Genomic DNA, 12,584 nt, shown 5'->3' with positions numbered 1-12,584 from the left:
CCATGCTTCAATGCTTAAGCTTGCCATCTTCTCCATCTTCATTACTATGCTATTATGTATGTTAGCAAGAAGAGTGATGATAAGTGAGGAACTATTTCTTTTTCCTATGAATGTTTCTTCTTCCTCTTCCCTACCCTCATTCCCCGCTAGATCTCTCCACCTTTGAAGGTGTTTGAGGCCTTGGGACTGAGGCTTGGGATAGTTAATGCTTTTTACAAAGTCTATGTTATTCTCGTGATGCATGAAGCTTTCCATGTTCATTGCATCACCTAGGTCACAAGGAACAGAAAGTTTGTATTGTACCAAGTCTCTCCTCATGGAAGAATCTATAATACAAAAGCCTATTGGAGGGGGGACCGGCTCCACATAAATCCGGCCCTCAATTGTTGTCAAGTTCTCTAAACTCTCTGTCTCTTGCAGAAGTATTGTTCATGCCAAGTTGATTAAGTACTATGATTATGTTGCTACCATCAATTAAGTTCACCCTCTATGTTCTCAAAGTAGTTTCACAAAAATCCTCTCTTTAATTCTCTTAATTCCGCTATTCTCAAAGTTCATAGTCCATTTTCATACATTAGCTTTGAGTTGATTTGTGGTCAATTCAGAGAGAGAGAGAGAGAGAGAGAGAGGCACTTTGAGGGAGCACAACTATTTGGTTGTAGAGCGACTTCTACCAAGGGGTTCTGGGCTTAGGTTGATGTCGTGAATAAATACTCTCTCTTTATGGAGGTATCTAGCCTCATAGCGAGTGTTGCCAAGGTCACATAGGTATCTGGCTCTGCAGAGCGAGTGCTGCTAAGAGTCACAAGCTACTTGGTTGTAGAGCGAGCACTGCCAAGGAGTTCTGGGTTCAGGCTAACATCTTGAATAATGAATAAATACCCTCTGTTTATGCAATGTTTATTTATAAAGCATGAAAGGTGCTTTTCAATGTTCGAAGCTTTTCATCGCTCTGTATGTTTGCTTGCGATCTCAAAAATATTCTTGGCCGTGCGATCTTTATTGAAGTGAATGGTGACATCAAGTGACTGATTTTGGACTCAAAGAACCACAAAATGACATTAGGCTTACCAAGTAAAAATAATTATTCTCCGTTTCTACAGTGTTTATTTATAAAGCATGAAAGGTGCTTTTCAGTGCTAGAAGCTTTTCATTGCTCTATTTATATTGGGTGCTTTTAAATGTTGGAAGCTTTTCATCGCTTTGTATGTTCATTTGTGATCTCAAAAATATTTTTGATAGTGCGATCACTATTGAAGCGAATGGTCTAGATGACGCCAAGTGGTAGATTTAGGGCTCAAATAATCCATTAGGCTTACCAAGTAAAGAGAGTTCAAAGCTGTGGTATGTAGTACACATTTTGAAATATAACATATAAGAGGGATTTAGGAAGATGCCAACGCAAGCTTGAGTGAAAAGTAAACCAAAATGAAGCAAGATAGCCTATGTGCGAAGCTCACGAGGAGCCAATTAATCGCTCATTGTTCGATTTGAGCTCTACCAATTTTGATTGTTACCTTGGAAGCCAAAGGGCTGGAGGCTGGAATGAGTGGCATCTGGAAATATTCCAATTAATAAACTTTGAAGCGAGCCAGCTACAAAGCTGGCCCTAGCGTTGAGGCCCTTTTATTAAAGTAGTCTTGCTTTCATTATCTTCCTTCAGTGTTTTGTGCGAGTCTTCTCTTAGTTCGTGAATCGTAAGTTCAGAATTCTGTGTTTAAATTCCTACACTGAAAGGCTGTTGTCAAGGTTGTTCAACTTTGTCGTTATGCGTACTATCTGTGGGGTTGAAGGGTGCTTGTTTGGATTTCAGATGCAATATAAGGACACCATTTTGTTGCTTTAAGCAGGAATCGATGACCTTCTCATTCTGCACTGATGTTTAGAGGGGGCAGGGCTACAGGAAACGGAAGAATCATGAGTGGGTCAGGGCATTATGGACGCTCAGGTCCCGACCAGCAGTTGCGTAAGCTTGAGAAAGAGGCCTATGTCGCTGTCCTTCGAGCCTTCACTTCACAGTCAGAAGTTATCACCTGGGTATGAATTTATGAAGTTTAGGGTTTTATCCCCTCTTATAATTCAGACTATTCTGACCTTATGAAGGTATATGGTTTTATGAAGTTGTAAAATTAGTTCAATCTACTTATATTATTGTTTGCTGCATGGTGGCTCAACTTTGTTTCGGTTTCCAGCGGAAGGAGCAGCTTCTGGTGACACTTAGGCAAGAGCTGAGGATTTCTGATGAGCAGCACCTAGAAGTTTTGAGGGGAATGGACTCCAATGCTGCACCTCAACAGTTCAGGTAGTATATGTGGCGTGATTGTTATATGACATAATGACATTGTTCTGCCTAAAATTTCATTGGGCCAGAGATCAAAGATTATCAGAAGAAGAACATGGTGGTTCAATGTATGCTCCAAATGTAGATATGGTTGCTGCTTCTCGCAAAAAGCCAAAAACTTCTCACAGCCTACAAGCGAACCTACCCCCTCCTCCAATGAAGTCCGCGTTTCCTTCACCACCGCCACCAGCACCTGTGACAAGTCACGCAAAACGGGCCCCCCCTGCAGGGGGATCTAGAAGCAAGAAAAGCAAGGGGGTATGATGAAGCTTGTTTTATGCATCCTGTTGTTTTCATGTGAGCAGGTTTATCACACCTTTTTTAATGCAGGGGCGGCAGCATGCGAATGCTTCGAGCTCAAAACCTCTTCCATTTGGAGGGATGCCTCCTGGTGAAGGTTTAATATCAGGAATAAATCCTTGGGTTGGAAAGAGAGTCAAAATAAGGTGGCCAGAGGACAATGTTTTTTATGAAGCGGTAATATCAGATTGGGACCCAGAAAAGGTATAAACCCTTTTAATTATTATGTTTTAGCTCGAAGAAATAGGATAACATGAGATGCTCGGGTTTTCTGAGGGTTGTTGAATGGTGCTAGTAAGCCCTCAATATGATTGCATACTGTTTTGCCTGCTTTGCAGGAGGCGTTCTAAGAAGCACTCACTATAATCAAACTTGCTATTTTCAAATCTGCTATGCATGTCAACTTCATTTTAGGGCAGTTTATGATATTGTGGGGCTAGTTTCTATCTTATCCTTGCCACACTTTATGAGGTGTGTGCATCATCCTAGAGCCTTTAAAGGGTGCTACTTTGGGCGCCTATGCTGGCGGGCCTTTTGAAACAAGAAAAACGTCACCTGTTGGAACTTAAAGATGAGAAGGAGCCCTGTCTTTGGTTGTATCTTAAGAAAACTCCTCCTGTTTGATTCAACACAGTGAATAGATTAGCTACTCTGCTGTCCACAGCTCCATCTACAATATTCTCGGGGCTATAAAAGTGATCTGAAGATGCGCCCCTCTGACTGAGATCTGATGTCAGAAGGAAGCTTGTACTACCGGAGAGGCTGGAAGAGAGTAGTTGTCAAGCCGAACCTTGCAAGAGCCGTGCGTGATCATGCAAGATAGAGCTGACAGTTGTAATTTATTCTTCCGTAAGTAGTACATAGCCATCCTGAGCATGGTCCATCCATCTCTAAATGCTCGCGGACTTGTGCTTCAAACAAAGTTCTGCAGCTCCTCAGGCAAACCGCAACAAAAGCGCTTCATCTGTTCCTCAAGGGGGATCATCTGAATATAAGCCACTGGTAGAAATTTGTCCCTTTCACTAAGTAAAAGGATCCTTGAGCACCACTGATCACTTATCTTGAGCCATACACCATCACACTTCTGCTGCACAGTACATTGGTATCATAGCTCTCTGGCAGTGTTTGGTATCATCACTCAAGGAAAGAACGACGAGAATTATTTTTTGCTTGTTGTGGTCGCACGTAACCCAAGACCACTTAGGCGTGTCGATCCCTAATGTGTGTTTTTGAAGAGTGGCAGGTAACCCAAGAAAGAAGGGCTTATCCATCTATTGCTAAATTGGCTTTATCTGACCAAAAAAATAATTCTAAATGAATTATTGGATTTATAAGTGAGAGGGTTTTTTGGCTTGGAACACTAGGAAAATAATTCTAAATGAATTATTGGAATTTTAAGTGAGAGGGTTTTTCTCACTGGAGACTTCGAGTACAGATATGCGTCATTCAAAGTGATGACGGGAGCACTGTGAAAGGGAATGTCTATAAGGCCACCAGGAACTGGTACTTCTGATGCGCCCATCGGATGGGTGAAAAGGGAGCATCGGAAAGAAGTATTCGACCATCCGGGAATGGACATCTCTGATGCGTCATAGGATGGGTGACATAGAGCATTGCGAAGGAGATTGTACCTTAAGTTCGGTAGGAAAGGACAGGTGATGGGTATTCCTGATGCGTCACAAGGTGGGTGACGGGTGCGTTGGAAAGGAGATATCCATAGTCGAGAGGAAATTCGAAACTGTGTTAGAATTGTGCACAAGGAAGAGCAAGCACTTGAATAAAGATGGGTTCAGAGGAAACTCTGAGGAAATACAGCTGCTTTTTGAGAAAGCAGGTTGTTTTGCGGGCCGCGAGGAATTTTACGTCTGCATTGCATTCGTGTATGTGGTTGCATTCAGGGACGCCTGGGAAGTGCTTGGAAAGCATTGTTTTTAACTTAAAAGGTTTTATTCAGTTTTTGGGCAGATTCAGACCATTTTTAAAAGGTGACCGGCCGCCCACTTAATAAGTGGGCAGCCTAGGATTAAATAAAGCAGTAAAAACCAGGCAGTGATTTTCCTCTCTTTTTTTGGCAGAAGAGCCCAAAAAAAAAAAAAACTCAATCTCCACGTGGGCAGCCAGTGCTAAGCTATTCTTGCCGTGGCCAGGAAGCTATAAAAGCATCACACGCCCTCTCTCAGAGGGGAGTTGCTTGCGCCAGCAAGAGGACAGTGCCGCCCGAAGACGCAAGAGACCGCGAGACTCTGAAGCACGGAGGTCGCTTTTCTTGTGCAAAGAGCGAGAGGTATCAATTGTGGATTCGCCATACGAATTGTTGTCCCGTGTTTGTGTGTGTTTGCAGGTGTACTTCCTCTTCACGAGGGAGTAGGAGCAGAGGAAGGCATGAGCCTTTGCAGGAGAAAGCGTCCAAGGAACTAGAGCCAGATCAACCAAAGGGTTTCGTACTTGAGTTTGGGAAGTAGATCCACGGATCCGAGAGTGGTAGACTCTTGAGACGTGATCCCGAAGTTGAAATTCCCAAGGGAAGGACTTCGTGTCCAGGAAAGCAGAGTTATTCTGCATGAAGAGGAATCTGGAAACTGAGTCGGAAAAGAGTTGCAGGGATGCCATGCCCTGAGTTTGGAAGGTGAGATCTAGAGGCGAGAACCTTGATTCTCGAGGATTTGGAATAAGGAACAGAAGTTCCTTGGAATAGGGTTTTGCCCTAGGAATAGGAAGCGGAGGCTTCCAGGAACCATCAAGTCTTATTCTAGAACGAACGTGGTAATACGTTCGGTTCAAGTTCGTGTATAGACTTCTCCTCAGTAATAAAGATACTATTTCCGGGGGGGGGGGGACCAACCTATCTTCTGGTCCCAGAACTATGTCGATCTTCTCACTCTCTCTCTCTCTCTATCTATTTCTCTCTATATCCTCTGGCTTCAGTATTAAGTGATAAACTCTATATCGCTATGTGCTCCCGTTTGTGATAGTTGTCACAAGACGGGCACCACGTGCCAATAGAAAAGAACAGATTGAACAGACTTTTAGCACTTGAATAACAATTGAATTGAGAGAGAGAGAGAACACGCGACATGGAGTGGCGGAATTCCACCCCAGAGAGTATTGGCCCCAAACCTTGGCACCCCTTCCAATATTTCTTTATATTGCATCAACATAGTACAAGCCGGTACTCCAGACTCTGCACCTTGTCCAGGAAGCATGCCAGAGAATGAGCCCTTAGCACATATTTAAAGGCCCTTGGCCTATGAAAAGCAGTTTACATGAAAAGCCTTCAAACTCAAAAGCTTCTGGTCCAAAAGCAATGCCAAAAAGCTGCCAGCGTAAATCACGGAATTCCGTATAACTGCCACGTCAACATTGTCAGCGCGTTTTGCGAAAATCTGCCACGTCAGCATTGTCAGCGGAAAATCCAAAAACTGCCACGTCATCAGCTGATACGCATGTATGCAGGTCTTACTTTATTTTAATCCTTTATGTCACTTGGGGCCCCATCGAACGGGGTCCCCATAAATTGGTAGGACTTCTTTTTCTGTTACTTGTTCTTCTTAGGGTTTAGGCTCCTCGGCCGACATCTGCAAGTTGGCTCCATTCTTCATGGCTTTGACACGTCAGCAGTTTGTTACATCTCCCCTTCTTCAAAGAGAGTAATCGTCCGCGATTACAGCATATCTGCAAAACAACTCAAGTTAGCTAAAAAATTTCCGAGGGTCATTTTGAGGGACATTCCGAGGACAATCAGTTTGCTCTTTTTGTTAAGGAGTTAGTTTCTCCTTTTGGCTCTTTTGATCAAGGAGTTGGCTTCTCCTTTCGTCCAAATCGAAACTCTTATATTCCGGTGTAGTAAAATTAGCAATCACACCCAGACCGCACTGATCTTCCACGGGTGTCTTGGTGCACTAAAATTACATACCCAGGCAATCTCATGCAATCAGGAATATTCAGTGGTTGGCACATCACACTGCAACACAAATGCTCACATATGCATGTTACAAGCCATAGAAACATAAAGCCGCTGATGAACACCCCCCCCCCCCCCCCCCGCAAATAACCATCCAGGTCCGGGCCATGAGCTGTTCAACAACTCCCGCATCACTCCTCCCGCAAATAACCTAAAAAGGTCCCGGCCATGAGATATAGAGGCCTTTTATAACCAAATGCCCCCCAGACCGTAGCCTGCGTTGTTTGGAGATGCTGAGAGTAACCACTGCTCAAACTTCTTAATACTCCTCCCGTAAATAACCATGCAGATCCGGGCCATGAGTAACAACAACAATACTCCCCTCGTAAATAACCACAAGGGTCCGGGCCATGAGTAAAAACAACACTTTTCAATCATTCAATACTCTCCCCGCAGATAACCACAAGGGTCCGGGCCATGAGTATGAACAAGCATTCTTAAATATCATTTCTCACGCTCCACCCGGGAGTAAAATCACCAATCATTGAAACCAGTATTAAAACCAAAGTCAAACATTCCAAATCGGCACCAAGACAGGTTAAAAATAGATACCATCCATTTCAAATAAATTTCAAACAATACTTTCTCAAACAAAGTTCAAAAGTATCTAACTATAAAACAACTAGAGAGTTCATTCAGGGTTTTGTTCGGACAACCGAACTTTGAGGACGACTGGCTTGCCCTTCTGCATCACAGTGATGGTTTAGTTCTGAACTTGGGGAGTCGCATCATTGTTGTCATGCCAATGCATGCCTAATAGAACGTCACAATTGCCCAACTTCATAATGTGGAAATTGGCTTCTCCATGATAATCTTGGATAGTCACTGGAAGAGCACCAATGAGTGGTACCACTTGCTAAGTTTGCCCTGTGGTCTTCAGAATCCAAAAAATATCCATGAACATCAATCCAGAACCATAGCCAAGAAATCCCATCCTTTCGGGAAGGATATGAAGGTCTCTAGACCTAGGAACACTCTAGTCAAGTTTGATACTTTTGACGGAAGTGAAGATGCCCCGAAAGCTACTGCTTTAATTCGATAGTTTGAAGTTGCCTTTGCAAAGGGTAATTTCTCAGAAGCGTCGAAAAGGTGAGGCATGTGCCTAAACACCTCAAGGGGAATCGCAAGTACTTGGTCGTATACCAAAGCTCTGCAAGGAACTTACAACAAGACTTGGATTCAATTCAAGGCTGAATCTTCCGACAAATTTTTTTCCTTTACGCTCTCAGGAAGGCATCAAAGAAGATTGGGTTCGGTTTGCCCGATAGGAGCACGAGCGAGTCAAAGCAAGTAGTGGTTCGCTCTTGCCAAGGGAGCTCCATTCTTGATCCTTTGTGAGGAAGGAAATTCAACTTTTGCCCAAATTTTATAAACTCGTCTGCAAGATACTTTGTAGCAGATGGGGGAGTTAGTGATAAACACTGAAAGTGTACACCTTAGTGTACATAGAATCTAATCCGTGTAGTGGGGCGGGAACCATTGAACACAGAAACAACGAATTTTTGTTACCTCTCCTCGAAGGATACATTGCTATCCGGAGAAAGTTTGGAGTAAGGGAATTCAATCTAACTCTTGAGTTTTAGAATAGAAGACCCTCAAACTTTAAGTGAGAGGGCAGGTCTTTGATCAAAGTTAAATCTTTGAGGGATTCGAAAACTGCGTATTGCTTTTATGCACGAGGTAAATAAATGTGTCACCAAGACCGATCGCTCTTGAGTGTTTATGAGAGTAGAATTGAGTTGAAACATAGCTTTATGCGATGAATTGGTTCGCTCAACCATCTGGAAGGTCAACTATTGATCTGGTATCCGGTAGTTCACCAATAGATTACCTGCTATTGCAGGTAGGACAGCAGAAAGGAAGGAACCTTTTCGAGATTTCAAGCAGAGTAAAAGCTTTCGCTAAGCTTGAAGCCTTAATTAATTAATGGAAGCTATGATAGCGCTTTTCGCACAAGTGAATGAATACTCTCTTTACGAGGGAAGAAACAAGCGACAGCTACGGCTTGTGCTCGAGGAATCCAAGGATTGAAATCCTAGTTTATTTGATGAGCGGGTTTTGCTCTAAGAACGAGCCAAGGAATTGTCAAGTTGAGCGTCTTCGCTCTAGGGATCTTACGAAGGGAAGGTAATTTCCAAGGTTCACCAAAACTCTAACACAACTTAAGAATTATGTACATCTTTGGGTACATGGATAACACACGAAGATGTAGACCTATGCCAAGGTGGGTCATCTACCAATCGAAATTTTTTTCTGCTGAACGGAATGAGATGAACCAACTTCCTTTTCAAGAACTGGACGAGAGTTTGTTGTACTCTCTTGAGCGTCTTTTTGCGTGAAAGGATATTCCGACAGGTGAATCTCTATTTGAGATTTGTTTGGTCGAAGGAATTTGAGTTTCTCTACGGAGAAGAGATTTTCTGATGGTCGTTGATCATTGACTACGCTATGTGCTTTTACCATTACAATAGCAACTTTTGGTTGCGGTATATATTTCTCCACGAGCAGGTCAAGTAGCATTTACACGTTGCTGGAATAAATTGTGAAGCAAAGTTTGAACATACGTTCAGAAAATACTATGGCTAGAATCTTATGTGCCTAAGATTTGGCAAGGCGTCATTGATGCTTGCAAGGTGAAACGTTTTTGATGGTCTTCGCAAGGAAGAGACGCTAATGGGCGTGAGGAAAACATTGCTAGTGGTAATAACTCACAGGAGGAAAAGATTGGAAGGAAGTGTCGCCGTGCATTAGGAATCTTCGGATTGGAATCGTCTGCCTACGTTGAGCGACGGCCCGGAACAAGAACCTTCTTTAAGGTGATCGTAGATTCTGTTTGTGGAAGAAAGACATCGTGATTAATGCTCTACGACTTGGGCATGCGTCATTCAAAGTGATGACGGGAGCACTGTGAAAGGGAATATCTGTCAGGCCACCAGGAACGGGTACTTTTGATGCGTCACATCGGATGGGTGACAGGGAGCATCAGAAAGAAGTATTCGACCATCCGGGAACGGACATCTCTGATGCGTCATAAGATGGGTGACTTAGAGCATCGCTAAGGAGATTGTACCGTAAGTTCGGGAAAGGACTAGGTGATGCCACTTGTTGTATTGATAAACCTTTATAGATAGATATACTCCAAACACTACTCTGTCTCAGTCTACGACATCCCTTCAAGAGGATTTTATTGTTCTAGACAAACTAATGGAATACCTTGTAGATTTCCATCCAGTGATCATCACTCAACAGAAAACTCAAGTCAGTTTACCAATAGTTTCACTTGAAGGAGATAAAGAAATCTTTTCTTGGACAAAGCTCGAAGTTACAAACAAAGGCGCTAATCAAGTTGCAAATATGATCAATTTTCAGTTTGGCAAAATAGTTATGGTCAATAAGAGTGCCATGACATGGGACTTAAAAGTTAACAGTGAGAGCTTTGATGCAGAAGCAAGCAGAAATACATTTTCCTTCTCTCGGAGTTTCTACATCTATCCCTAGATTTTATTTTAAATGGAAGGGAATGTCACGATTGTGACTATGTCCTAGTTGCAGGTACGAGAAGTGACATGCCAAGGACAACCCCTACGCTTGGATGGTCACGACTCTTCGCTCTAGAGACGTGCCTCTTCACCAAAAGCCACACTCCTTCGATGATTGGTCACACCCTTTCAACCAATGGTTGTAACTCTTCGTCCAAAGGATGTGTCTTTACGTCTAAAGTGGTGTCTATTTTCCATGAGACGTGTCTTTTCATTTGAGACTCTTCGTCTCTTATATAAGGAGCCTATTGTACTCAGTTTTAAAGCTTTCATTCAATCAATCAAACAAAGTCTCTTAAGTTTCTTGTCAGAATTATCTTTTTAGTTCTGTTCAGAAATATAGTAAACATATATAAAGTAATAAGCATAGTTCTCCACATTGTATGCAAGATGTGCATGTCCAACACTTTAGATCAATTGCATACCCTCTGATTGCACATGAGCATAGCTAGTGTTTGCTACGTTAAGCATTGGGGAGTGTTCCCATACACTTGCATTAGTACCCAGCCTAGGTATATATTTGCAGGTGAAGCACCTCTTATAAGTGAGTTGATTAGCTCATTAATAAGTGACATTTTTAGAAAACGTGGGATTTTTATTCGCATTGCCCGACCCAACTTTAATCCCATATATAAGTGACTCTAGGGGTCACTTCTTAAACATAAGTTAGTACCCTCAGTACCAGCACCAAGTACCCGTGGTACCTCAGCACCTCTAACGTTTTTGCTAGCAGTACCACCATCAACATCCATGGCGTTTTACCAACCGCATACTCACTTATTTATGCTTGGACACTCCAAGCGAGAAATCAATAGCAACAAACAAACATAAATTGCAAAAGCTCTGAATTTGAAGAGAGAGAGAGAGAGAGAGAGAGAGAGAGAGAGAGAGAGAGAGAGAGAGAAGAGGAGAGTTGACACGGCACCGCTGAGTTCTGAGCCAAGATGCACCGGCCCCAAGGATTGGCCCCTTTTGGTATTTCTTTATTATTGCTTCACAAAGGTTTAACTCTCGAGGTCCGAGTCTCTGCGTTCCGATGCTCTTTGGAAGAGTGGCCCTCTGGGAAAAATGCTAATAATTATGTCAACTCACTGAAAGTGATCTACTACACATATTAGTAGCAGAACTGCAAAGAACTGGAGACTTTGCTCGAGGAAACTATAGGAATGGGGGTTCTGCCTCATGCCAACCTACTTTTAGCGGTTTTGCTGTGGTTTGCCAGAAGAGATTCAACGGTATTATTTGCAACAGAAGTCTGACTTTATTCAGAGACTTATGGGACATGCCAAGCAAGGTTTTAAAATGCATACTGGCTCATTGACTTATCATACGGACAAGCGAGTGTCCACCTCACTCAACATGGCAAGAGTCTTCTTGTAAGGTGCAGCAGAATGAATGTTGTATTTTCTCAAGATTAGTGATCTTTATTGCTCAAGGTTCCTTTTAGTTCTTAGGGAAAGAGAGAGCTTTCCGTCTTGTAGAGTGCTGTGGTCACGAACAAAGTGAGTGGATGTTGTGCGTGCAAATGAATGAGACTGAGAGAAGGAGAGAGAAGAGATACGACACCGAGAGGTTTGTAAAACCCTCCTCTGAAGGCCCCACTCTTGTCGGCGAGAGTGGTCTACTTTGATTGCACAAAGGCGTACAATGCGTATGCGACTGATGCAATGGGACTGTGCCGATGACGACGACGGTGATTACGACGACAACTTGATGGCTGAAATCTGTAGGCTTCTTATCGCTGAATTCGGGGACTGTTTCGGTGGCTGAAAATGACTGTTTTGGCTGCGTTTTGTTGGCTGAAAATGCGGGATCAATCTGCAACTGAATGGGGGAAATCTGCTACTGTTCTATATGCTGAATTCTGAGTTTTCTCCCTGCTGAAACTGCAGTTTTCCTAGCGTTAGTGCTGGGACTGAAATCGCTGAGATGAAAAACGCTGGCTGAAGTAGGGCTTTTCTGCAAAGGAAAAACACAAATGATGATGGTCTTTGCAGCGCTCATGCAAGGGGGAACAAGCGGGAATCTGATCTGATAGGGATCGCCAAGGACCTGCTAGGTTGGGCTGGCGATGGCTGTCCTAGAAACGCCAAGGGAAGGGATCACGGTGGCGATGGGGGTCATGAGGGGGGATACTGCTGAGAAGTTGCGTGTTGAGCGGGGAGCTCCTGCTACCTCTTCTGCAAGAAAGTGTGAACTTTGTTTGGTTATATATTAACTTAGCAAAATTGCCCTACCTACTTTTGTTGTAAAGCACTTAAAAATAATAAGTGAAAATCCCAATAAATAGGAAAATAGGCTAAATGCACTGGAAAATTCCCCTAACTGATGCTAATGGATTCTGATGGGAATTCTGATGATCATGCTGTGTGCAACCGGAGGATATGCATCTATGCTAAGTGACTGGGCATGCACGGTCTACGAATAGACTCACAAAAGTGCT

The 12,584-nt window shown here is 43.1% G+C and overlaps 1 protein-coding gene across 6 annotated transcripts in view; it reads left to right on the top strand.

Moving 5' to 3' along the window:
- Positions 1 to 1,552: 1,552 nt before the first annotated feature.
- The window catches only part of LOC147446769 (protein EMSY-LIKE 3-like), a 39,732-nt gene continuing 28,700 nt past the window's right edge, over positions 1,553 to 12,584 (top strand). Inside the window, exons 1-5 of one of the 6 annotated variants that reach the window (XM_086525951.1) lie at positions 1,553 to 1,697; positions 1,814 to 2,037; positions 2,193 to 2,302; positions 2,380 to 2,599; positions 2,672 to 2,845. In XM_086525951.1, the coding sequence (XP_086382077.1) occupies positions 1,879 to 2,037; positions 2,193 to 2,302; positions 2,380 to 2,599; positions 2,672 to 2,845 (663 nt within the window). In that variant the 5' untranslated portion in view covers positions 1,553 to 1,697; positions 1,814 to 1,878. Of the gene's footprint in view, positions 1,750 to 1,813; positions 2,104 to 2,192; positions 2,303 to 2,370; positions 2,600 to 2,671; positions 2,846 to 12,584 lie in introns of those variants that run through there. The other 5 variants (XM_086525948.1, XM_086525950.1, XM_086525949.1 and 2 more) reach the window with 5 other exon arrangements.

This window comes from Adiantum capillus-veneris, chromosome 12, assembly GCF_014529385.1.
Source record: "Adiantum capillus-veneris isolate H3 chromosome 12, ASM1452938v2, whole genome shotgun sequence".
Classification (NCBI taxonomy): domain Eukaryota; kingdom Viridiplantae; phylum Streptophyta; class Polypodiopsida; order Polypodiales; family Pteridaceae; genus Adiantum; species Adiantum capillus-veneris.
The sequence above is the reverse complement of the archived record's forward strand: the minus strand, read 5'-3'. Positions and strand labels throughout refer to the sequence as shown.